General features: G+C 44.2%; 2 protein-coding genes across 8 annotated transcripts; one reads left to right on the top strand and one right to left on the bottom strand.

Moving 5' to 3' along the window:
• The first annotated feature begins 1984 nt into the window (after positions 1-1984).
• Positions 1985-12792, top strand: SERINC3 (serine incorporator 3). Of its 2 annotated transcripts, none has more exons than XM_056507773.1 (10): positions 1985-2092; positions 2534-2695; positions 3121-3314; positions 4058-4137; positions 4838-4975; positions 5808-5977; positions 6691-6781; positions 7179-7356; positions 8157-8384; positions 9129-12792. In XM_056507773.1, exons 1-10 carry the CDS (start codon positions 2054-2056, stop codon positions 9265-9267), a joined length of 1419 nt encoding a protein of 472 aa, XP_056363748.1. In that variant the 5' UTR covers positions 1985-2053; the 3' UTR covers positions 9268-12792. The 2 variants fall into 2 exon arrangements, with proteins under 2 accessions (XP_056363748.1, XP_056363749.1); XM_056507774.1 differs by having other exon boundaries at positions 8157-8394; positions 9129-9217.
• On the bottom strand, positions 10502-21866 carry TTPAL (alpha tocopherol transfer protein like). Of its 6 annotated transcripts, none has more exons than XM_056507789.1 (5): positions 21705-21866; positions 17783-18235; positions 16877-17070; positions 14985-15095; positions 10502-14279 (listed from the first exon to the last, which is right to left on the bottom strand). In XM_056507789.1, the coding sequence occupies exons 2-5, from the start codon at positions 18219-18221 to the stop codon at positions 14004-14006; spliced, it is 1020 nt and encodes a 339-aa protein (XP_056363764.1). In that variant the 5' UTR covers positions 18222-18235; positions 21705-21866; the 3' UTR covers positions 10502-14003. The 6 variants fall into 6 exon arrangements, with proteins under 6 accessions (XP_056363764.1, XP_056363760.1, XP_056363761.1 ...); XM_056507785.1 differs by lacking the exon at positions 21705-21866 and adding an exon at positions 19444-19499; XM_056507786.1 differs by lacking the exon at positions 21705-21866 and adding an exon at positions 19412-19493.
• Between the last annotated feature and the right edge of the window lie 1522 nt (positions 21867-23388).

Here is a 23388-nt window from a genome sequence, read left to right as displayed (position 1 = left end):
GCTGGCAGTTTATTTCAGGCTTAACCACTGCAGCCTGGTTTAATGTTTTTCATACAGCTCCACCACGCTTTGTTCTCTATCGGTATTTGATTGCTGCTTTCCTTGGGGCTGGGACAACTGGGAGTAACTCCAGGTCATGTCTAAAGCTGTTGTGCCCCACCAGGAACACTTCTAATAATTTTTCCAGCGTTTGTAATTTGAAGAGTTAGGATTTGCCAATTGTTACCAGAGAATAACACCAAAATTCCCATAGAGTGCAGAGCAGAGCCTTTGATGGAAAGTCACTGAATTTTACTGGATGCTGACTTTTTAATAAAGTTGAATTATATTCTGCAAGAACTACTGGGTATATTTTAGCTTGACATTTTCAGCAATATTTCTTCTACTGAGGCAGTATCTGGGACACCCTGTTACACTGGATAATAATCTTCTCTGTGGGGACAGCAGTGCTTGGAGCACATCCTATGGAGAGGGGCAGGAGGCAATTTTTAGAATTATAATAACTTTGTGTAGTATTATATACCTGGGAATTAATTTCTCTAAGCATCAGTAATTTTGCACTGAAGCGCGGAAAATAGACTTCACAACCCGTAAAGTTGTGGAGTAGGTACGTATTTTATTCAGCGCTGGACGCAGGGGGAGAGCATCCTCCCAAATCCTGCGTACCTTACATGCTTCTAACCTTCTATTTATCTAGGAAGTACATGCATATTCTAAATCGCCTATACATATTGATTATCTGCCCCGCCTGTTTCCCCGCTTTGTATGGAAATTAGCTGCATATTCATTGCGGCTGCGTAGTTTATTGAGTCGGTGGTCTTCAAATGAGTCTGTGGGCAGAAAACGATGAAGTAAAAGTCTTCCTCACTAGTTGAACTTTTCACCTTGTCTTTCCACGCATGCGCTTGTAGTTTCTTGGTCGCAGACTTTGCACTTTTGTGAAGTATTGGACACTTTCCTATACTTCAGGGGTCTCTTATCGTGCATTCCTTTCTCTATTTAAGCACACAGTGACTGATACTATATGTTATACATCGTGCATTCCTTTCCTTATAAGCACACAGTGACTGGTACTATATATGTTATATTCTTCATTCTATTTAACCCTTAAATCCCCTGTTTCAGCACAACCAGGTGGAAGTGGATGAAGAGCTGTAAGGTCAGATTTTGTGTGTTCCTGTTATTTCTTGTGATTGAACAGGAGCTCCTGGGCTGTGGTTATGGATATGACAAAGGAAAACCATGAGATGAAGCCTTGAGAAGGGCAGTACATGAGCTTGGAGTACACTGGGAGATGTTTTATTGCAGCTTTCTAGGAAAGTTTAAGTGGTACTTGGATCAGCTCCCTCCACTTTGGCCAACACCTTTGATTATGTGACATTCCTTAAGTATGATATAAATCTTCCTTCTCCTTTATTAAATACCTTTTTCAAGAAGAAAGGCTGGGAGCACATGGTTTATCAGGCATGGCACGCTCTTGATAACCATTTCCGCTCCATGATTAACCTGTGGGTCTCTCACAACAGCAAGGGATGAGTGATTTCCAGTATTCCTGTAAGAGAACCCGCTTCCTGGGCCAGCAGAGACTCAGTGCAGTTAAACCAGGTGTTTTAACACTTTTTCTTTATTTGTTTTTTTCTGCTGAGGCTCTGAGGTGCCCCCGCTGCTGCCATGGCAACGGCTGCGCGCCCAGGCACCGCAGAGCGCCCCCGGCGGCCGCGGCAGGTACGGAACGGCTGCCGGGCTGCCCAGCGGCCTCACTCGTTGGCTGCCACGCTGTAGGAGCCGCCCACTCGCTGCCCTTCCGACCAGTCAGCGTCCTCAGCTAAGGCGGAAGAAGTGTTGATAAACAACGTCGCCCCGTCCCTGTCCTTGCCCACCCTCCCGCTCCTCCCCTGGCGGGAGGCTGCATCGCGCTCTCCCATTGGCGGGCGGCCTGTCGGCGCTGGGGAGCAGCCAATGGGCGGCGGCTCGGGCCGGGGCGGGCACCGCCCCCCGATGCCTCGGGCTGCGGGCGGAAGCCGGAAGCGGGCGGAGGGGCGGTGGCGGCGCCATGGGGGCCGCGCTGGGAGTCTGCTCGCTGGCCAGCTGGGTGAGTGCGGGGCTCCGCTCCCGTCCAGACCTGCCCCTTCACACCGCGAACCTCCCCTTCTAGTCTGGGGAGCGGGCCCGGCCCGCAGCCGTGGCTCTGTAGGCGGCCCGGCTCCGGCCAGGGGCGGGGGGCCGCTCTGAGTGCCCGCGGGCGCGGTGGCGGCTCCAGCCCCTCGGAGCAGAGCGGTGCCCGGCTGGAGCCGCCCCTGTCTTTGCCAGGGCCGGAGCGGGGGGCTGGCGGAGCGGGCCCGCCCTGGCCAGGCCGATAAACCCCGTTATCTCCGCGTGTTCGCAAACACAGTGTCACCGATTAGCGTTTATCTGTGCGCTCCGGCGGGGCGGTGTTTCTAAACGGGGTTCGGGTTTTCCCCTCGGTGTCGCCTGATGCGCCGGTATCAGCTGCGAGGGGAATGCCCTTACTATTCTTGTCTCTGCCCTTCAGATTCCCTGTCTGTGCAGCGGTGCCTCGTGTTTACTGTGCCGATGTTGCCCCAACAGCAAGAATTCTACAGTGACACGGCTTATCTATGCCTTCATCCTCCTCCTCAGTACTGTGCTTGCCTGCATTATGCTGGCACCAGGCATGGAAGAGCAGCTGAAAAAGGTATGGAGGGGAAAAACCTCTTTCTGACTGTTTTAAATGCCATTACTTGTGCCAGTGACTATTGATTTTCTTTACTTGGAATGGATTATGTGTGAGCCACAAACACCCAAGTGTCCTTGTTCCTGAGTTAAGAGGCTGCATGTACTGAATGGTTTCTAGTGGAAACCACAAATTCAGTGAATGTTCCATGCCTAGTGTCTGAAATCTGACCAGACGTGGAGACAGTCTGTTGTTATCAGCTTCTTCTTCCTGAGTGAAAAGTGTTGACATGGGGAGAGACAGATGATAATGAGGTCTGAGCACAAGATCTTTTGTTCTCTGATCTCTCAGAAGTTTGTTGACTGAAAGCTTTGGCTGTTACAGAACTTAGAAAATGTAATTGTAAATGCAGATGTAAATTCACAATGAAATGTGTCTTTACCCAGATACCTGGATTTTGTGATGAGGGGCTTCACACTCAGTTCCCTCACTTGGATGGATTTGTCAGCTGTGATGTGTTTGTGGGATACAGAGCTGTCTATCGTGTCAGCTTTGCCATGGCTGTGTTCTTCTTCCTCCTCTCCCTGCTGATGATAGAGGTGAAAACAAGTAAGGACCCGAGAGCTTCAATCCACAATGGGTATGTGTGAGCCAGCTGGCTGCCCTTCCAGCTGCTTTCCTCCTTCAGCTTCTCTGCTGAGCACAGTGGAAATTCCTTTATGCATACAAGGACAGCCTCAGGTTTCTTTTGGACTCAATACAGAGTAGTGCTTTGGTCTTAAAAGCTTCTTATTTATGTAAGATGTTCAGTGTCCTGGTTGAGGGTGTCACTCTGAGGTGGAGTAACCAAAAGGGCAGTGCTCTGTGTTTCTGTAGAGATGTCACATTGCAGCTAGTTTATATCTGCAACCTTGTGCTGCCTCTGGCACTCATTGGGTCATTCTCAAGGCCAGTCTGACTCAGCCAGCTGAAACTGGTTTCTGATTTCCAATTCCCTGATTTAACTGAGTTAGTTTTGGGCTAGATGACTGAATAATCATAGAGTCATTTAATTTGAAAGGGACCTTTGGAGAGCACAGAATCATAAAATTATAGAATGGATTGACTTGGAAAAGACCTTAGGATCATCCACTTTCAACCCTCTGCTGTGGGCAGGGACGCCTTCCACTAGGCCAGGTTGCTCAGAGCCCCACCCAGCCTGGCCTTGGACACTTCCAGGGTTGGGAAATCCTCAGCCTCCCTGGTCAGCAGAATCATGTGATCCAAAGCCCTGGTTGGAACAGGTCCAAGCTGCTTACAGATCATGTAGCACATGACTCCTGTGTGTGAACTGTCTGTGTGTAGAGTAAGACCAGTGTTTATGCATTCTGTCTTCTTTTAAAGGTTCTGGTTCTTCAAAATAGCTGCCATTGTGGCTATCATGGTTGGAGCATTTTATATACCAGAAGGACCTTTCACAAGAGGTACAGTTAATGTTCATCATGGAATTCTGACTTGTAGAAGCTCAAACTTTTCACAGATTTACTAGGCAATAGTGAAAGTTCTCGTAGAAGATGGAGTTTCTGCCCATCTTTGTTGGAGTACCTTGGTTCATCCAGTATTTTGGTGGCCAGCTGAAGTTATGGCAATAAGAAATCCCTTTTCAACTGCATAGATTTTGGTTATTAATAATTTTCTACTTCATGAGATAGTCACTGCTGAGCTGAGTCTTCTGACAGTAGGGTGGGGGCAACTCAGGACACTGATAAGTGCTAAATACTTCCCTAGAGTCTCTGAAAAATCTGTATGGGAAACTTCTACTGCCTGGCCACATCAGAGGAACTTTAAAGGGTTGTTGACCCTCAGAGAAATATGGCATGATGGCACTTATGTACACAAAGATGCCACATGTTAGATGTTGCCTTCATTCTGAAAATGTGTTGGACTAAACATTCCCATGCTCAGCTTGACCAGTGTTGCCTGCATCCCTAAATAGCTGGGACTCCTTCCATGCTCCTGCCAGATTGAGGCCAAAGTGATTAACAGCATCTGCATTTCTAATTACAGTGTAATTTTTTTTTTCATTATTTGTCTTCAGTATAATTAGGAGCTTTATTTGGTTTTAAATGGAGGTAGCATGCACATGATGAAAGCTAACCTTTTTTTTCTTGCACCCTTTTCTAGCATGGTTTTGGATTGGTGTTTCTGGAGCCTTCTGCTTCATTCTTATCCAGTTGGTTCTACTTGTAGATTTTGCTCACTCTTGGAATGAGAGCTGGGTTGAGAAAATGGAAGAGGGGAATTCTAAATGCTGGTATGCAGGTAGGAATCTTAACCTGTAAAGGATTTGTATTTATTGGCCAATACCCTGCAGAATATAATTTACTGGTCTGCAGACATACCTGGAATTAAACTCCACAGTGTCCCTGAGTCACTGCTGTAAACACCTGAAATTAATAGCAGCAGCATTTCCTTTTTCTTGTGCAATAAAATGCAAAATATTTTCGACTTGAGTAGCACATCTGAGAATCCTAATAAACCACACTTGCCTGGTTTGCAGGGTGTGTGCAGAGCTTGGAGCCTGGTTCTCCTCAAACCTGAGTTTTGCTCTGCACCTCCCCTGCTGTGTTCCCAGGACCTCAGTTGTGTCTGTGACAGTGGCTGCAGTACCATATGAAGCATGCCTTGGTGCCTGCTCCCCAGCTGGCCACTAATTACAAAGTGCTAATTGTTGTGGTTCTTAGCTCATAGCTAAGAATGCTGCAACAGCATTTTGTAGCTTCTTACAGTGAACAGAGTGGAAATAAAAATGGATGACCTCAAGCACAGCAATCCAGGGCAGATAAATGTCCATGAGAAGTGTGCAAAAAGCACTCTCATTATGCCACTGTGGCCTGATACTAGTTAAACTAATTAAACTGCTGCTGAAAGGCAAGTCCTGTTCCCCTGATGGCAGCACTGGCCTTCCTCTGAGCTGTGCTGCTTCCTGATCCCAAGCCATAGCTTACAAAATGCAGTCTGCTAGTCTGGTTTTGTGACCCAGACTGCCAGGTGAGGAAGAGAGACTGTCTTATTGCAGTGTTAGCTGGACATTAAGTCACTTTAGATGTACTATTAAGACTGTATGTGTAATGCAAACTTTTTTTTCCTCCAGCTCTGTTGTCCTGTACAAGCTTGTTCTATGCCTTGTCCCTGGTGTTTGTTGTTCTCTTCTACATTTTCTACACGAAGCCTAATGACTGCACTGAAAACAAGTTCTTCATAAGCTTTAACATGATCCTGTGCATTGCTGTCTCCATTGTTTCTATCCTGCCAAAAGTTCAGGTATTACTTTTCTCTGCTTTCTCGTTTTGTTTTTTTTTCTGTTCTTTGACATACAAAGCAGGGAAGTGAGAAGGATGTAGTATCAGTTCAGTCAGACATAAGAACTTTAAAACTTAGAAACTTAAAAATATTGCTCTGAAACCACTGCACTACATAGTGACACATTTTCTGGAGAGAGGCTTTTTTGAGCTAACATAGTTTTGGACTCTTTTTCATGTGGAGTATTACTGGCATGGCTTTAGTAGTGAAGCCCTGTCAGAACAGAGAAATCTGTTAGGGAGTAGCAAAATAGCTGGAGATTTATTTGCCTAATACTGTGGGTTTGAAATTTGGGGTAAGCTTGTTCAATATAAGAGGAAAGTTGTATGTTACTCGATTCTGAACTGGTATTGCTCAAATCACATGCTAGATTGACATCTACTAAATTGTTTGAAAAGGTTGAAATTAATCCCTGTAAGAGCCCGTAACTGAGTCTTGGGCACAAAAAAGTGCATTTGGTTTGCGTATTCCTTCTGTATTTGATAAATTACATAGATTTTGTAACTCCGAGTAGTTTCTTCCAGTCTTTTGAACACAGAACAAAGCCCAGTGCGTTTCTGCAGAAATGGTTTTCATGCTACTAATTGTTTCATCTGTGGCAGTGGGGTAAAACTGTCCAACTCTGGGTAAAACTTGCCCTTTTGACCTTGGCTTGCTGTTCTGCTTTGGAACAGGAACATCAGCCTCGCTCTGGCCTCCTCCAGTCCTCTGTCATCACTCTCTACACCATGTACCTCACGTGGGCAGCCATGTCCAATGAGCCTGGTAAGCAACACACTGTCTTGAGTCACATATTTGGGTGTGAAGGCAGAAGCTGCTGATGCTTGTTACAGATCCCTCTGTGTGTTGCAGATCTGTCCAGATCAGTTCCAGTGAGGCTGAAAAGCTGACTTTACTGAAACCATCAAATTGCCTCTTTGCAGAACTAATCTGGGGTGTTTGTAAAGGGGGAAAAAGAAACAGTGTAAGGGCATTCTGTTATTTATTTATTATACCCCTGTCTAGCTCACAGGCAGGAGAAATATTGCAGGCAATTTCTGCCTCTGGAGAATCGAAGAGATCAGCAGATGAAGTAATGAAAAATCGCCAGCTCACCTTCATCTTTTCTTAGCTAAACGCTGGCAAAGCTCATCCCTCTAATCTGCCTTGAAATCCTTTTCAGAAAGAAACTGTAACCCAAGTTTGCTGAACATCATCACCCAGATAGCTGCACCCACAGCTGTTCCAGCCAATGCCACCGTCCCTCCTGCCACTCCTGCTCCACCCAAGTCCCTGCAGTGGTGGGATGCCCAGAGTGTTGTTGGACTGGTTATCTTTGTCCTTTGCCTCTTGTATTCCAGGTAGGATCTGCACTGCTGTCCAGTGATAAAGAATTGGGATTTGTCTGCCTCTTTTGTTTGAATCTGGGTCTAGTGCAAGATGTACCTGCATTTATTCACATCCAGCTGCTGTCTCAGGCCTGAGGCCACACATGGTTCATAAACCTGTGTTTTGCTTTGTGCATGAGGATAAGCCTTGTAAACCCAATCCAGATGACAGAACATGTGTTACAAGATGATTAGAGAGATGGAGCAGCTCTCCTGTGAGGAAAGGCTGAGAGAACTTTGGGTTTGTTCAGCCTGGAGGAAGGAAGGATTTCCTTTCTAAAGGTGACCTAATTGTGGCTTTCCAATGTCTAAAGGAAGCCTACATGGAACAGGAGAGAGACTTTTACATGGGCATAGTTTAAAACTGGAAGATATATCTAAGTTTAGATTAGATTATATGAAAAAATTCTTTACTTGGAGGGTAGTGAGGCACTGGAATGGTTTGTTCAGAGAAGTTATGGATGCCTCATCCCTAGAAGTGGCCAAGGCCAGGCTGGATGGAGCTCTGAGCAACTTGGCCTAGTGGAATGTGTTGGAACAAGATAATCTTTAGGGTCCCTTCCAATCCACATCTTTCTATGATCTTGGGATAAGAAATGCTTTTTAATTGCATGAAAACAGTTGGAGTAATTTCCTTATGTTTCCAAATGAATTTTAAAGAATATTATTTGCTAGTCTCAAACATTCATTATGGTCCACTGCTTGCTTTATTAGCAAACATAGCTGATTGTAAAAGGAGTTTTAACCAGGTTTTTCTTTGGGTTACACTGTAGCATCCGGTCTTCAAGTAACAGCCAGGTGAACAAGCTGACCTTGTCTGGCAGTGACACTGCCATGCTGGAGGAGGCTGTGGGGACAGGCAGTGGGGCTGCTGAGGAGGGAGACATGCGCCGTGTCACGGACAACGAGAAGGATGGGGTTCAGTACAGCTACACCTTCTTCCACTTCATGCTCTTCCTTGCCTCTCTGTACATCATGATGACACTCACAAACTGGTACAGGTAAGAGCAGGTGAGAAGTGATGGGTCTGTGTGTCAGTGTTTCCATGTGGATAGGAGGCTCCTGCCCTGTGGGTTACTCCTGCCAAGGGAAGGTGCTGTCCCTGTGCCTTCTCAATTCAGTGTTACTGAATTTAGATGTGAGAAGGCAGCACAGCACAATCAGCAGCTATGGTTCCAGGGCACTAATTCAGAGCTGGAAGGGTAGAAAGTGTGGCTGCCATTCTTCAGCTGGAGTAGCAGGAAGGATACACATGGGAGTTCCTTTCAGGTGGCCTCCTGTGAAGTCTGTGAGAAGCCAGGCTGCTGTTAGTGGCTCTTCATGCTGGGAAAGATGTGCAGGGACAGCCCTATGTGCTGCTTATCAGATATGTGATTTCCTACATCTGTTGGAAACACTTGGACATAGCCTCTGCTGCTGAATTTCAGAACCACTGCTTCCAGGACACTATAAATTAGCAAATACATTTAGATCAGCAGCCACCAGGAGTCTATTGCACAGCTCATGCAAATTCTCCTTGAACAGCAGCACATCAGCATGTGCAAGCAGGCATGAAAACTGGGTTCTAAGAACAGCAGCCTGTGAAGGAGCCACAGGCTCCTGATTTAGTTGTCTTACTGTGCTCTCACAAAGGATCTTGCATTAGGGTGTCTCAAAGGATTGTCCTCACTTCAGATTCATGAGAGGTACCAAGGAACAGTGGGAGGTGCTGTCTGTGTCTGCTAATGGACTTCTTTACTTTTTAGCCCTGATGCTGATTTCAAAACCATGACAAGCAAGTGGCCAGCCGTGTGGGTGAAGATAACCTCTAGCTGGGTTTGTCTGCTCCTCTATCTTTGGACCTTAGTGGCACCTCTTGTCCTTACTAATAGAGACTTCAGTTAAATTCCTGCACCTGTCAGAGCTTACAAAAGTGAGGAACTCTTTGCTGAAAGCCAAAATGTTCCTTTATTGCTTCAGTTATTGTTTCTTATGTTGGTATTAAAATGCAGTTGGATAGAGTTATATATTGCATAATGCTTGATGCAGCATCAAAATTACCAGTTATCTTTGTATTTTAACCTTTACCAGGGTTATCTTGTTACTGCATTTTTAAAATTCACTACAGCTGTGCTGTCAAAAGCACAAAAGAAATTACCTATTCTGTCCAAAAGCCACAACCTTCTACTGAATAGAAGTTAACATTTAGTTAAATATGAAGTAATATATTTTAAAGAACAAATATAATCAGCATAATGCACTACTATGCTCATGCTTCAGTTTCTGGAAGTGTAAGCCATGCTGCTTGATTTCTACATTCCACTGCTAAAGTTTATTTACAGGAAAAGTTTAATTCAATCACTTCACTTTGTGTCGTGGCAAAAAGCACCCTTATTCCTCACCAAAAGAATAAAACTCCAAAGTTGAAAAACTGGTTAACTCTTAATTCTTTTTAAGACAAACTTGCCCTTTTTAAGAGGCCATTTCTATGGTAACTTCTTTTTTAGGATGTTTGCCAAATAGAGTGGTAAGTGTATGAGTAGCTTAATCAACTTTATGATTATTTTGGAAAAATAGAGCTTATTGATTGATTGATTTCAGTTGTCCAATACACTTAATAAAAGTAATATATATGGAATTATTATTATTATTATTGGCTCTAAGGCATTTGCACTGTAAACTCATTTGAATAAAGGAGACTAACTACTGAAAGTGGCCCAGCTCTGTTGAAGTATTAAGAACCAGCAGTTACTTCTCCAGTGGAAAATACCACATGCAGTGATCAGCTGCTGCAGTGCACAGGTGGATGTGACTGGGTGTTTTCTCTATGCAGTAAATACCAAGTGACATGTTTCTTTTGAAACAAACAATATCTTCCCCGTGAGTCTGTGAATGTCAAATCCTGTTCCTTGAAGTTGCTCAGTTAAAATCAACTTCTGTTCTCCAGCAGAATGCAACACCTTTTGCTAATGCAATGCTGTGGTGATTATGTGTAGTAGCAACTGTGTGTAAATGTGGAATTTGTGTGTTACTGATGTTTATAGTAAAATTCCTGAACATGACACAAGACAAATGTATTGAAAATACCAAATAAGCAGCTATTACAATGTGTTAAATCACCCAGTCATGCATCATAAACTTACACGTTTTTAACAACTTTTTTTTATAAAATGCAATATAAAAATAAATTTTATCAAAATAAGATGTACACTTAACCACCCAACACCTCTAGAACTACATAACAAAAGGCAAAATTAATATTTGAATAACACGATTAACTCATGCCAAAATGAGGTTTAACGAAAATGGTCATTCAGACAGCTCCTGAAAATACCTCAGGGCTCGTAACACCCATTTGCAAGAGTATAAATTCAAGTACTTTTATATACAGTTTGCAGCTACCTTTTGTGCCACCTAATGCCAATACAGTTCAAGTATCCTTCCTTATGTGTTGGATTTGGCAGGGATGGCTTATATACTGGGAAAGGCATATAACCATGGAAAACGAAGTTATTTCAAGTGGAAAGAAGAAAAAAAGTAGTTGTTGTGCTGTAAAAAAAACAAACCACCCCTTCCTGGAAGCTTTTCCTAGCTATTCTCTTAACTTGCAGGTAAGGAGATGCTACACTTGACACAAATGTTTATTTTCCAAATGCCGTCACAAGAAATTCTGGGAACAAACTGATTTCTATGCTGCTAAGTGCTAAAGCTCAAAGATTCTCAGCTCTATAGCCAGGCACACATAAGCCAGAGCTGTGCTTTCTCTAAGACAAGCACTGGTCAGAGAGACTTCAGGGGTAGAGACACAGCTCAGTGAAGCTGCAACTCCTGGCTGAGCTCTGAAGCCAAGGAACAGTGAATCAGAGATAACAGGTGCCTGATAAAGCCTGGCTTATTTCAGCATCCTGACATTCACTGCCCAAGAGCCAGCTTTAAGAAAAAGAAGTTCTGGAGGCACAAGACTGGCACTTTTCAGTATTGGCAATTGTGGTTTAACCCCAGCCAGCTGCTCGCTCACAGTGCCACACAGACTCCCGTGAAGAAAATTCTACCCCAGCCAAACCATATAGTCTCATTTATTATGTCTAAATCATATTCTTTATTCTCAGTGAACAGAGGAAAGAAGAGAGTGAGGTGGATCTTGTCTGCCTACTATTAAAGGCATGCAAGAAAATATAAAAGCCTGAAAAAAGGTGAGTTTTGCAGAGGTTCCTCAGCCTTCTGCTGAACACCACTACATTTATTTCTTTTTGAAGGACACTAAGTTGAATTTTGAATATCCAACCTCTCTCTCTAGTAGTTACATAAGGGGATTAAAGTAGCTGTTCCTACAGTCAATACACCCCTACTTCTAACCCTGCAACACAGTTAAGGAGAGACAATCAGTCAGGCCTTTGACTCTAGGTAAAATGGTCCATTCTGTTTTCTTCAGTTGTACATTGTGACGAATTAAGAGGCACTAAAACAACAAAGTCACCACTCTCTCTTTCAGCAGTTCAGCAGTGTGGGCAGCCACTTACCTGTTCAAGTCCTGGTGCTGTGTGCTACTAGGTGTCAAAAAACTGAATTAATTTCTGCAAAACACAGAGCATATTCTGGACACAAAGGAGGAGCTGCCTAACAGTACTCTTTTACCTTGTTTTAAGTAGATGAAAATGGTAGTTTGTTTTTTCCCTGCATTAAAGGTATTAGTTATGAAAAAGGAGTTACAAGTAAAGGTAAGAAAAATGAGATGCTCCCACTGAGGAAAATTAATCTCTTCCCACCTTTAATCTAGAATTGTTCATGTGATGAGTTTTCTGCTCCTACAGATTCTGAACTGCCACCCATAAAAGAAAAAAAGCTTCGTGGTTTTACCCCTTTTCAGAACCCAGTCTCTGTTTATAGTTGGGATGACAGGTATGGCACTTGCCACCCCTTAGTTCCAGAATGAGGCCCGCTGCCAGGTCAGGAAGATGTTACAGTTGTAGAGGAGTCTCCTTTTGGCAGTGCAGTCATGCTGCAAGGGGGCTGAGAAGAAGAGAGACATTCAAAACAGAGTTTGGCACTTTGAAAAATGAATGTCTGAGATCCTCAAGATAATTTAGTTTCATATTTACAGAAATGTAACTGGTGCCTATAATCACATTTGGCACTAAATCAAGATCTCATCCAGAGAAAGTGCTCTAGTGATAAGTTCCCAATTAGGAGGGATGTTATTTTCCACCAAACAGTGAATTGTTTCACCTTGAATTAACAGACTGTGCTTTCCTCGTCCTAGTGAGGTTTCCCATCTCCACACCATTATAGTGCAGAAAAATGTGTGCAAAGAGTGTGCTGAGAGTTAAGTTCCAATTCAAAATCATTAAACAAAATGAACTTGGGGAGTGGGAACAGCTTATTCAGACACAGGTATCTTACCCTGGTTTGACATCAACGTTAGTTCTGTCTCTAAACAAAGACCTAGAAGCACAGGCATACAAGTTATGGATAAATATCACATAGATGATTAAAGTCTAACTTCATACAGAAACATGACAACCAAAGCCGAAAGAGGTCAACAAAGTTAAAAACCAAGTTGTAACATTTCACGGAAGAGCTGACAAGCACAGTGAACAAAATGCTACAATATCAGGAAATCTAAGAATGTGCTTTTAAAAAGCCTGTCTGCATTTGGTTTCAAGGACTGTGAACTCAAATTCAGCCCAAAGTAACAAGCTAAAGCAGCACCTTGCTGTCTTTCATGAAGTATTGCCTTCTATACATCACATGCCAACTGCTACAAAACCTCACACATCCTAGGTATGAGGTACTTACCCAATTCCTTATCTCAACCAGAAAAGAACTGTCAATGGGGGAAGGTGGCTGACACAGCTTTCTTTTATTTGGTCCTGAACTTCCTTATTTGAAGCTGTTGTCCAATTAAAATAATTGATTAGTAAATTATCTGAAAAACTTGCTGTTTTCTGAAAATGAAGATTGCATCTGCTGTATAAACCTTGGTATAGATGTTATGGTAGTTAATCCATCAGTCACAGTCTTTACAACTGTGAGAAAGTTTAAGAGATTATCTCCATACAGGTATTCATGAGTAAATTTTGTTCTGTATTAATTTGAAACAAATATTCACTGAGATATTTCAGAACACCAACTCACAATCTGAACCATGTGACAGACGATAGGCCAAGTTAGACTTTTATGGTTATAAGCAATCTTCACTACAGAATTGTATTTTGCAGGGTTCAAGAGCCATTTTCTTGTCTTGGATTATTGGTGTTTGCAGAAGGGGAAGGGACCAGATAATCACAAAGCTCATAAATTATCCTCACTTTTCACCTGTGTGGGGTGGGGACAAGAAATTGTCAAGCTTATCTATCTGCAATAATTTTTCCCTTTATCATTAGAAAGAATAGGCCAGTTTGCACCATTCACACAGAGATGGATGAGCCTCAAGTCTTCTATACAACTTGTGCTCTTTCCTTTACCCTTCCCAAACTCTGCCCTGCCCCCGTTGTGCCCTCTCCAGCTTCCTTTGGTTCTACAGTGTAAAGTGCCTCAGCAGTCTGTCCCTAAACTGCAGGTTTAGGAGTAAGGCAGAGTTTCCAACATCACCTAGCACAGCAGATCTTAACTGTGATGGAAAACTTCCCTCCAGTGGTTTGTTAGTAACAGTAATAGAGCTGAGGTTTCATCCCTCGCAGGGAATCATCACACTGCTTTTCATCAGCATCCCCACTCACTAGCAGGTTGTGGGGAGAGCTGTCACAGGGCAGAACCAGCTCTGAGAAATCATGCAGGAAGTCCTCTTCAGAGGCCAGCAGCAGCTCATTCCAGGCAGAGATGTCCAGCTTGCCTGCAGTACCACCATATTCTTCAGGAAGGATCACTGGAGGAATATTTTGGTGAAGGGAATTCAGATCGCAGCCATGAAGAAAAAACTGAAGAAAGAAAAAGAGCTTTAAAAGTGCACATCAAACACTTTACAGCAGACTGCTAGAACAGTCAGCTAACAAGCTTATTTTGAGCTAAAGAACAACTTTAAGAAGTGATGTGCTCATGGGCAAGTGGCGGAACGGAACAGTGGGGAGGTGCAGTCAGACACAGTGAGAGAAGTCTTGAGACAATCCACACCTCCTGCAGATTAAATCCCACCAAGAGAGATTTGACATGTGCCTGGCTGAGCTTCCAGATTCAGTTCATCCCCAGGTTTGCTCATGGGATTGATGGGATTTATCCTTGTGGACAAAGAAGTTATCCTTGGCAACCACAGTTCTGTACAGAGGACACTAGTGCCACACATAAGGGGAAAGAGCAAGGAAGGGACAACAGAGTTTTCCTGTGACACCACCTCATGAACAAAGTGCTACTCTCCCAAATAATCACAGGGATAAAGTCCTGGATATGGAGAATAAGTACTAAAGTTCCATACTAGTATTATTCCAGTATTGAGTTCCTCAAAGTTTCTGTCTCACAGAGAATTTTCCCAACAGGCATATTTTTAAAAATTAAAGCATAAAGTAAAATGGCACTAACATTTTTCTAGCTGTCAAGTATTATAATTTTTCTTTTTTTTTAATTTAAGAGTGGCCAAGCAAGAAACTTACAAACATTAATATTAATGTTAAAATCCCACAAATCCTTACCCTGTTTGCAATCTTTTCCTTCAGAAAAGGCTTGATAATTGCAAAAATGCCTTTGAATATACGAGGCTCATTTATTATGTTAACGGCCTTTATTCGAATGGGGAATCCATCCTGAAGGGTAAAGAAGATTTTTATCATCCAGTTTAAAAAACATTTGCCATTTTTCTCTTTCTAAAATTTCCTGAGACTGACTGCCAGCACAACCCACTGGCTCCCCAACTTTATTGTGAGGTACCAATGTAAACCAATACAACAATAGAAATTCAACTTGTTACAGAGAGCAGTCCTAGGATGAAATCTGTGAGCATAAAAGCAAAGTCAAGGGACAAGAAAACCCTCCATCAAAAAATATACTGCTGTCAGTAAATCCTCATTTCTAATGTTGATGTTTATCTCCCTTGACAAAAACACTTAGATAACCCCTGTCCTTTGAGTATTCCCAGCCTTAATAAGGATGCAGCCACAAAGTGATGTCTGCAGCTCCTGATGAGTGCACCACACTCAGTGCCAGAGCAGGCTGCTTCTAACAGTGTGTTCAGATTTGGTGCCCAAGATTCTCTCAAATGTATTTTTATCTGAAGAAGGACTCTAGTATCATTAGGACACACTCTTTCCCATACAGGACCGTTTAAAACAACAGCTTATTATGGGATTTTTGCTGCAGAAATTTATTTGCAGAAATACTTTTCATAGGCAAAAGCTCATGATCAGCAATTAAGGACTCAGTGAAGTTTCCTTCCCCTCTAACCAGCTCTACATATACAAATCAGTCAGTGCTTGGAACGAAAAGCATACAGCAGGCACTGCTGGAGTATTTTTCTCCATAGGAACGTCAGTGAATTACCTCATCTTTACAGGAGCTGCAGCTCAGCAAGGTTGATGCAACACATTTATATTCCACCATACTTTTATGTCCTGCCCCAAGTTCAGCTATTGTTTTGCGAATATCTTCCAGTAGGAATAGCAGGACACCCTTGGCTTTAACTGTACAAATTAAATATGGGCTTACAGTTAAATGACACATTTAGATCATAATGTAAAGGAGTGAGTTCTTAAAAAGGCCTTCCTTAACTCACTAGTCTCATCTCCATACACTCCCCTGATTCACCCTATCCTTCCTGATCCCCCCATGGATACAATAAAGGACCTACCCAGCTCAGGCCAGAACAAAAGTAATGATGGAATGTACCTATTCAAGAGAAGTTTTCTCATCTCACTCCTCCAGACTGTATCCAGTGAAATCATCAGACTTTCCTGCCACTTTGGCCAGGCTACTCCTGGGTCCTTTCCCCTTCCCATTTTGTCCAGCTTCACTGTGTTTACACCCTTGCTCTAACTTGCTCTCCAACACTTTCCTTCCACACATCCAGGCAGAGATGTTTTCAGAACTGTCTCTTTTGCTGCCCCCATGCTAAAGAAGCCTCTGCCTTCAGAGCATGGATGGAAATCCTCCTCAAATCACACCCATTCAAAAGTCCTTTTAAAATTTTTGCAGCAGCACTTGAGCTGGAACCTGTACTTGTCTCATGGCTCCATCTTGGCTGACGGGAACCATTTAAATATTAGACCATTTCCTCACTGTCTCCTCTCTAACTGTAATTCTCTGCTCTCTTTCTTCCTTACCACTACCTAGCAGAACAGCTTTTGTCTGTTCCAACTCAAAGTCTGCATTTCTAATGCAAATTTAGTTTTAGGGATGCAAAAGTCAAAAACGGGGCAAGTGAGGTAAGTTGGCCGTAAGGGTGTGAGAAACTGGTTGGGCAGAGACATGTTTAACTCTGCTAGTGAAAGCCAAAATGATGAAGGTTGTGGTGACATTGTCAAGAACTCTTCATACAGAAGCAATAATTTACAATGCACAAGCTTATTTTCCCCACCAGTTCAGGTCTTACCTGAAGAATTCCAATCACTTTCTTGGCTACAAAAGGACCAAAATGAGACGCCTTAGATAAGCTGACTCCTTTGTAGTCTGCCAGGATTACAATTCCATTCACCTGGGTCTCTTCGGACTGAATGAGTTTTTCTAAGGTTAAGTATATGGCACGAATGTTCTCAGTAATCGGATAATTACTGGGTGTCCACCTGTCTGAGGTTACAAGACAGGGATGGTAAGTTGGAGAGTGAAGATAAGCTAACAATACACATTCCAAAAAACCTGATTTTATGTTCTCCTGGACTCAAAAGTTAGTCTGTATAGCCACAGTTCTAGTTCAGAGCAGTCTTTCTTAATCAAGAGGTAAATGGCAACTCATATTAACTTCAGGGAGCAAAGGCAAATGTTTTAAGAACCCCATTCTCCACCCAGCACAGCTCATTAATAGCAGTTTCAGCTCAGAAAGAAGGCAGGTAAACGGAAAAGAGTAGAATGAATGAAGAGAAATTTACATCAAGCCTGGCAGCACCAAAAGCACATGAAAGACTCTGATTATTTACACAGGAGTCAGAGCTATAGGCTTCTCTCTCTGCTTATTGTAAAAACAAATTATGAGCTTCCAAGGGTAGGCTGGCAGCCCTGATTCAATCTGAGTTACTGCATATTAATTTTTCTTGAATTGCCTAATATTTCATCGACCCACCTCTGCATTTTCATTTTGGCGCGACCACAGTTATTGCTGACACAGGAAAAGTAACTGGAATGCTGGCTAAGGACCAGCATGTCCCTTCCCCAGTCAGCTTTTCAAATTTGAGAGTGCCCACATACTCTGTGCAAGTCAGCACTGTTCACAGGAGAGCAGGCAACAGGGTTTTGGCCCAGACACACCTCAAGGACAGGGACAGAGACACTCAGGACTGAGTACCTGGGCGGATGCAGACGACATGGCGTCCCTGTGGGTCCTGGTGAGGCAGCACAGTGACAAAGCCTGACTCCAGCACAGGCTTTATTGCAGATGGCTTCAGGTTACTGAACACCTCTGGCCAGGTCCTCCTGCAGGTGTGGTAGTTCACCAGGAGCTGAAGCGCTCGATCGTAATCGAACTTCCTGGCTCGGAGGAACCTTAGCAAAAAAGCATCGTCCAGGCATGTGCCCAGGGAAGGGTAGTCCTTGCACACCATATCTCGGAGTGCCTGCACATCACGCAGCCTCCACTCAGGCTTCTCCTGGAGCTCCTCCCGGGCTTTGGTGACAAGATCGGGAGACAGGGTACAGACATACTTTGGCCAGTCTGGCAGGAGCTCCTTGTCTGCTGGAAACCCTGCTGAAGGACTTGTCCTGGTGCAGTCGCTCTCTCCTGACATAATGCAGCAGGAATCTGTCAAAAAACAAGTGCTGCACATGACAAACAAACCTACAGACTTGCAACCATATGGACTGTTTACATATTTATCATCTGCATCCGTCTTCCAACAACCAGAGCTACAGTCAAGGCACACTATTAATTTTAATTCTCCTCCCAGGATTAGAAAGTGCAAGTTACTCTAATCTCTTTATCCTACCTAGCAGGTAGAATGCTGCCTTGGATGAAACCTAACCAAATAAAGTTAAAATACAGAATTACACTGCTTCCTTGAAAAACACAGAATTTAATTTGTCTTAACATTATTCCCTATGTCCAGTTGGAAACTAAAGCAAAACAAACGTCCCAGTTTGTCATGATTCTCACATTTGATTGAATTACATCCTCTTCTGAAAAGCTCCCCCATCTAAACCCTGACAGCCAGGGGTTTTCCTTAACTTCTCTGGCAAACATATGCACTTACCAACACCTCTGTCACGGGGAATATTTTGAGCAATTCGGGAGAAGCAGCACTCGGACATATAAGAAATGGCTGCAGTGCACAGACTGGATGAGCAGGTAAGAAAATTGCAGACTCTTATGTCAGAACTGCATGGGTACTGAGGCTGGCTTAATGAAGTTTTAACAGTGTGATGCCAATATGTCTGACCTGAGAGCTGATATTCTAAATCCAGTCACAAGTGAATAGATATGAGTAAAAATTACAAAATCACAAGCCTACCATAATTCCTGTTACTGGACCTGGGACTGGCAGGGAAACACGGCTTTATTTTGCTGAGCTGTTCGCATTCAGAGTCACCCACAGCACATCACATGGCTCCGGGCTATCACACGGAACTGCCTGCCACAGGGACACTGTCACCCATACCCACCTTCCTCCTGCACTGACACACCTCTCAATGCTTGGCTCCCACCTCACCTTCCCCAGCTGCTCGGGACGGACCGCGTTTCACCCGGGTACAGCCTGGGCTGAGCAGCACCGAACCCCGAGCGGCCGCCCAGGAACAGGGGCGAAGAGGCTGACAGGGACGGCCAGACCCCGCTCAGCCCCTCAGCCCCGGGCTCACAGCCCGCCCGTACCGGAGCTCCAGGGTCACACAGCCCGCCCGCACGGGAGCTCCTGGGCCCCATAGCCCCCGGGCCCATAGCCTGCCCGTACCGGAGCTCCCAGGTCCCGCAGCCCGCCCGTACCGGAGCTCCCAGGCCCACAACCCGCCAGTTACCGGAGCAGCCGCGCCCGGGCCCCGCCGCCCCGGAACGGCCCCGGCCGCCCGGAAGTGACGCGTCGCCGCGCCTGTGCCATGGCCCCGGGGCGGGGCCGGGGCCCACGGCTGGGCAGAGGCGCTGCGGTTCGGCCTGGGGCGCAAAATAGGGACCGCTCCATCTCTGGCATCTGCTCCGTGCAGCGAGAGGGAGGCCCGGGGAACCTCCCGAAGGGACAGCTGTCCTTCTGTTCCACCTCAACCTCTGTGACAGCGGCAGGACACTGCCTCCAGCCGTGAGCCGTCACGGCAGAGTTTTGTATCTATATACATACATACATACGTGTATATGTATATCTATAAATGTGTGTGTGTGTGTGTATATATATATATACACACATTTATATATATACTTATATGTGTATGTATATGTATGCATATATATACATATACACACATACATATATATACATATATACATATATCTGCATACATACATATATAAAACATTTTATAAAGCACGTAAATACATTTTACTTATAAAATACGTTTTATATTTATGGACTATATTGCAGATAAAATGTATTTTTATTATGTATGTATTTGCGTGTATGTATATATATGGATACATACACATTTAAATACACTTATGCATGGATATATGTATGTTATGTGTATATAATAGATAATTTTGCTATATAATATATGTAATTATATAACAGCAAATATATTTACCTATATGATCTGTAGATTACATACTATTTATATATAATATAAACACATATATAAGACACATTTTATTTATATATATACATATATGTACTCACACACATATATAAACATATATATAAAATATACGTTCTATATATAAATATATAAATATATAAATATATAAATATATAAATATATAAATATATAAATATATAAATATATGCATAGCAGGGCCTCTCCCTGCCAGACCGAGCTGGTGCGGGATCACTGAGCCGAGCTAGGGCAGCCTCAAAGCAGGGCAGCTGGATGGAAGCAGGGCCCGAGAGACATCCTGTCTGTATCCTGAATTTAAGAACTAAGTGTCAATAAAAGGAGAATTTTGGGGTAGTTTGGCTTTGGTTTGGTTTTATGACAGGACAGAAAACTGTATTATCCCACAGGAGACAAGGTGATGGTGATTCCTGGCCTGTCTGCATGGAATTTGTAATATAAAAGATGGTCACTCCCAGGTTTGCTGCATCAAAAAGGGTTCAGCAGGAAGTGCTGGGGATGGGGAAAAGGCCTGTTTAACCCCACAGATCAAGGGACACAGAGGTTGATTGCAAATGCTTCAGCATCCTGCCAGGGATTGTCCCTAGGGCATGGTGGTTTCTGCTCTTCTCCCTCGCTGTAACCCGTGTTCTCAGCCAGCAGAGGGAGTCAAAGATAGTTGGACAAAGAGTGGGAATCCCAGGAATCTGCGGTGGGAATCAAGGCCCTTCTGCAGCATACATATTTGTTTCTCTTGATTTATTTCTCTGCCAATTGTTCACCCTTCCAAAGTAGCAAATGTTTCAGTGACACTGTACCTGTAAGAGATATACCAGCATGGACACAAATGGAATGTCACACGTGTCCACCTGTAGAGAGCTGTTTGGGGAAGGGGAATGCATTCATTCCAGCTTGTGCTCATACAAGAGATTTTGCATTTCTCCCATTTCCATTAATTCAGCTCCCGGGCACAGAGACCTGCAGCACAGGTGGAACAGATGCAGCCAGGTGTGTCCCGTGTGTGTTGTAGAGATGTATCTGTGGCCTCCCAGCTGAAGGGATGACAGAATTTCCTGGATCACCTGATCACCAGGATCACTTAATTGCTGATCTGAGAAAAGGCTTCAAAACACCAAACAGCTGAGAAGTACTGGAGCTCCAAACAGGAATTTGTGCTAAAGCTTGCAAAATCTGCTTGGAATTTGCACCTCTCAAACAAGGGAGGAAAATTTAGCAGGGAGGTGACAGTTCCAGTTCTGACTAGTTAATGGCTGCTGCAACAGGGTGGTAGGAGTGAGTAAGGATGTTTGAAAGGAGTGACATAAATGAAGCTGTGTTTTGGGGTACAAGAAGGGCAGGAAATAAGGGAGAATCAGTAACAACTGAGAGACAGGAAAATGAAATTAAAATGAATGCAACAGGAGGTGAGAGCGAATAATGAAGGAAAGTAGAAGTGAGGATATTGAACAATGAGGAAGAGCTGGGAGTAAAATATAATGTGGGGATGGTCCCCAAATGAAGTGACTGGCTTACTAGCTTACCTCAGCTTTTCTTATGCGAGAAATGTTGAACTCATGGAGAGCAGTGGGTGTGAATGGAAGTGTGGGGGTTCAAGCATCAAGCCAAGTGGTTGGGGGAGTTTGAAAATACTGGCACAGGAAAACACAGGAACTGTAGCAAGAGCTTCTGTAATTTACTCTTCCTGGTGTTGGCATCCTGAGACTAGAAACCAGTAAAGGCAGAACCTGTCTATAAGGAAGTACAAGCTAAAACCTGAAAACAAACATCCAGGAACTGACAGTCCCAGGAGATGTGATGGCTGTAGCCTGAATTTAAATTCTCCTTCCTAGGAAGGAGAGCTTTGTCCTTGTCCACTGCATCAGAAGGGAGAAGGACATGCAGCACCACATGCTCACACCCCTCCCCAGCTGAGAGGAGATGAACCCCACCAATTCTGCCACCCCATCAGGCCCAAACCTACAGTCTTTGCAGGAGTTTTCGTCAGGAGCTGTGTTGTGACCTTGGGAGCCACACCTGGAGCCCCATGGGGAATCCCTCCCTTCTCATGTTCATCTCTCCTATCACATGTGATTCATACCTTTCTCAGCTCTCTCCTGGGTGCTCCCATGCTCTGCCGTTGTGTTATAAATGAGTGGCTGTTGGTGTTGGTTGATATTTAATGAAGTCCATGTAATACTCTTCACTTATTTACTTATCCAATCCCAGTCTTAATACCCAGCCTGGGAAAGTTATCTTGGCTTCTTTAAGGTTTTCCAGCATTAGCAATAAATGTTTTACAGTCTTGGCAAGCTGAGGCTGAAAAGCAAGAGCATAACTTCAAACAGCACTGCTCACAGAGAAGGCTTTAAACTGATATTAAATCACTAAACTGTGAAAACGTAACAGTCATAAAGATAAATCTGTGAGCAGTTCAGTCTAGGAGGGCTCTGGTCCTTGGTTGCAGGTGGAACCTCTGGGTCCCACAAACTACAGAACCCTTTTGGGCTACTCAGTGTCAGAGCAGAAAGCCACTCGTGCTGCAGTGCTGGACAAGGTCTGCCTGAGTGTGAGGGCTTCCATCTCAAGCCTGAGCTGCTGCTCCTGCAAGAAAGGGCTGTAGGGGAGCAGCAGTCCCTACTGACCACCCTAGGCAGGGCCATAGCAAGCTCCAGACATGGTGCCTGGCTGTGATACCATCCAGCAGCTATTCCTCTGTGCTCAGAGGATGAAGTGACTACGAAAATATACCTTAAATGACCATAAATATTCCACTGAAAGCCTGGAAGTGTGCATCCTCCAGGACAGGCTTCTGTGCCTGCTGTCACCCTGCGTGTGGTGGTGTGAGGAGGGGATCTCACAGGTGGGAGCCTCACCTGGGAGCAGCACACATTGCAGGGGCTGCAGAGGACCATCCCTGCTCTGCTCATGCCCTCCCCACGCACAGATGGTAGCCCAGGCCCACATGCACAGCTATGGAAACAGGCACTAATGTGCAAATGCACACAGATCTGTAGCATCTGCTGCCAAAGCAGCTGTACACAGGCAGACACCACCCCCCAGGCACATAAAGCTGTGCTAGGACCCCCAGAAAACCCAGTGTGTGGTGGGACAAGGACACAGAGCCTTACCCAGCCCAGGCTTTGAGGGAAGACTTCCCTTCTCCTTGGCTGTACCATCTTCAAGATGAGCAGTGTTTCTGCAAGAGCTTGGTAAGGAATGTGCTTG

Source organism: Oenanthe melanoleuca, chromosome 20 (assembly GCF_029582105.1).
Source record: "Oenanthe melanoleuca isolate GR-GAL-2019-014 chromosome 20, OMel1.0, whole genome shotgun sequence".
Lineage (NCBI taxonomy): Eukaryota > Metazoa > Chordata > Aves > Passeriformes > Muscicapidae > Oenanthe > Oenanthe melanoleuca.
Note: the sequence above shows the minus strand (reverse complement) of the source record. Positions and strands in the feature narration are given on the sequence as shown.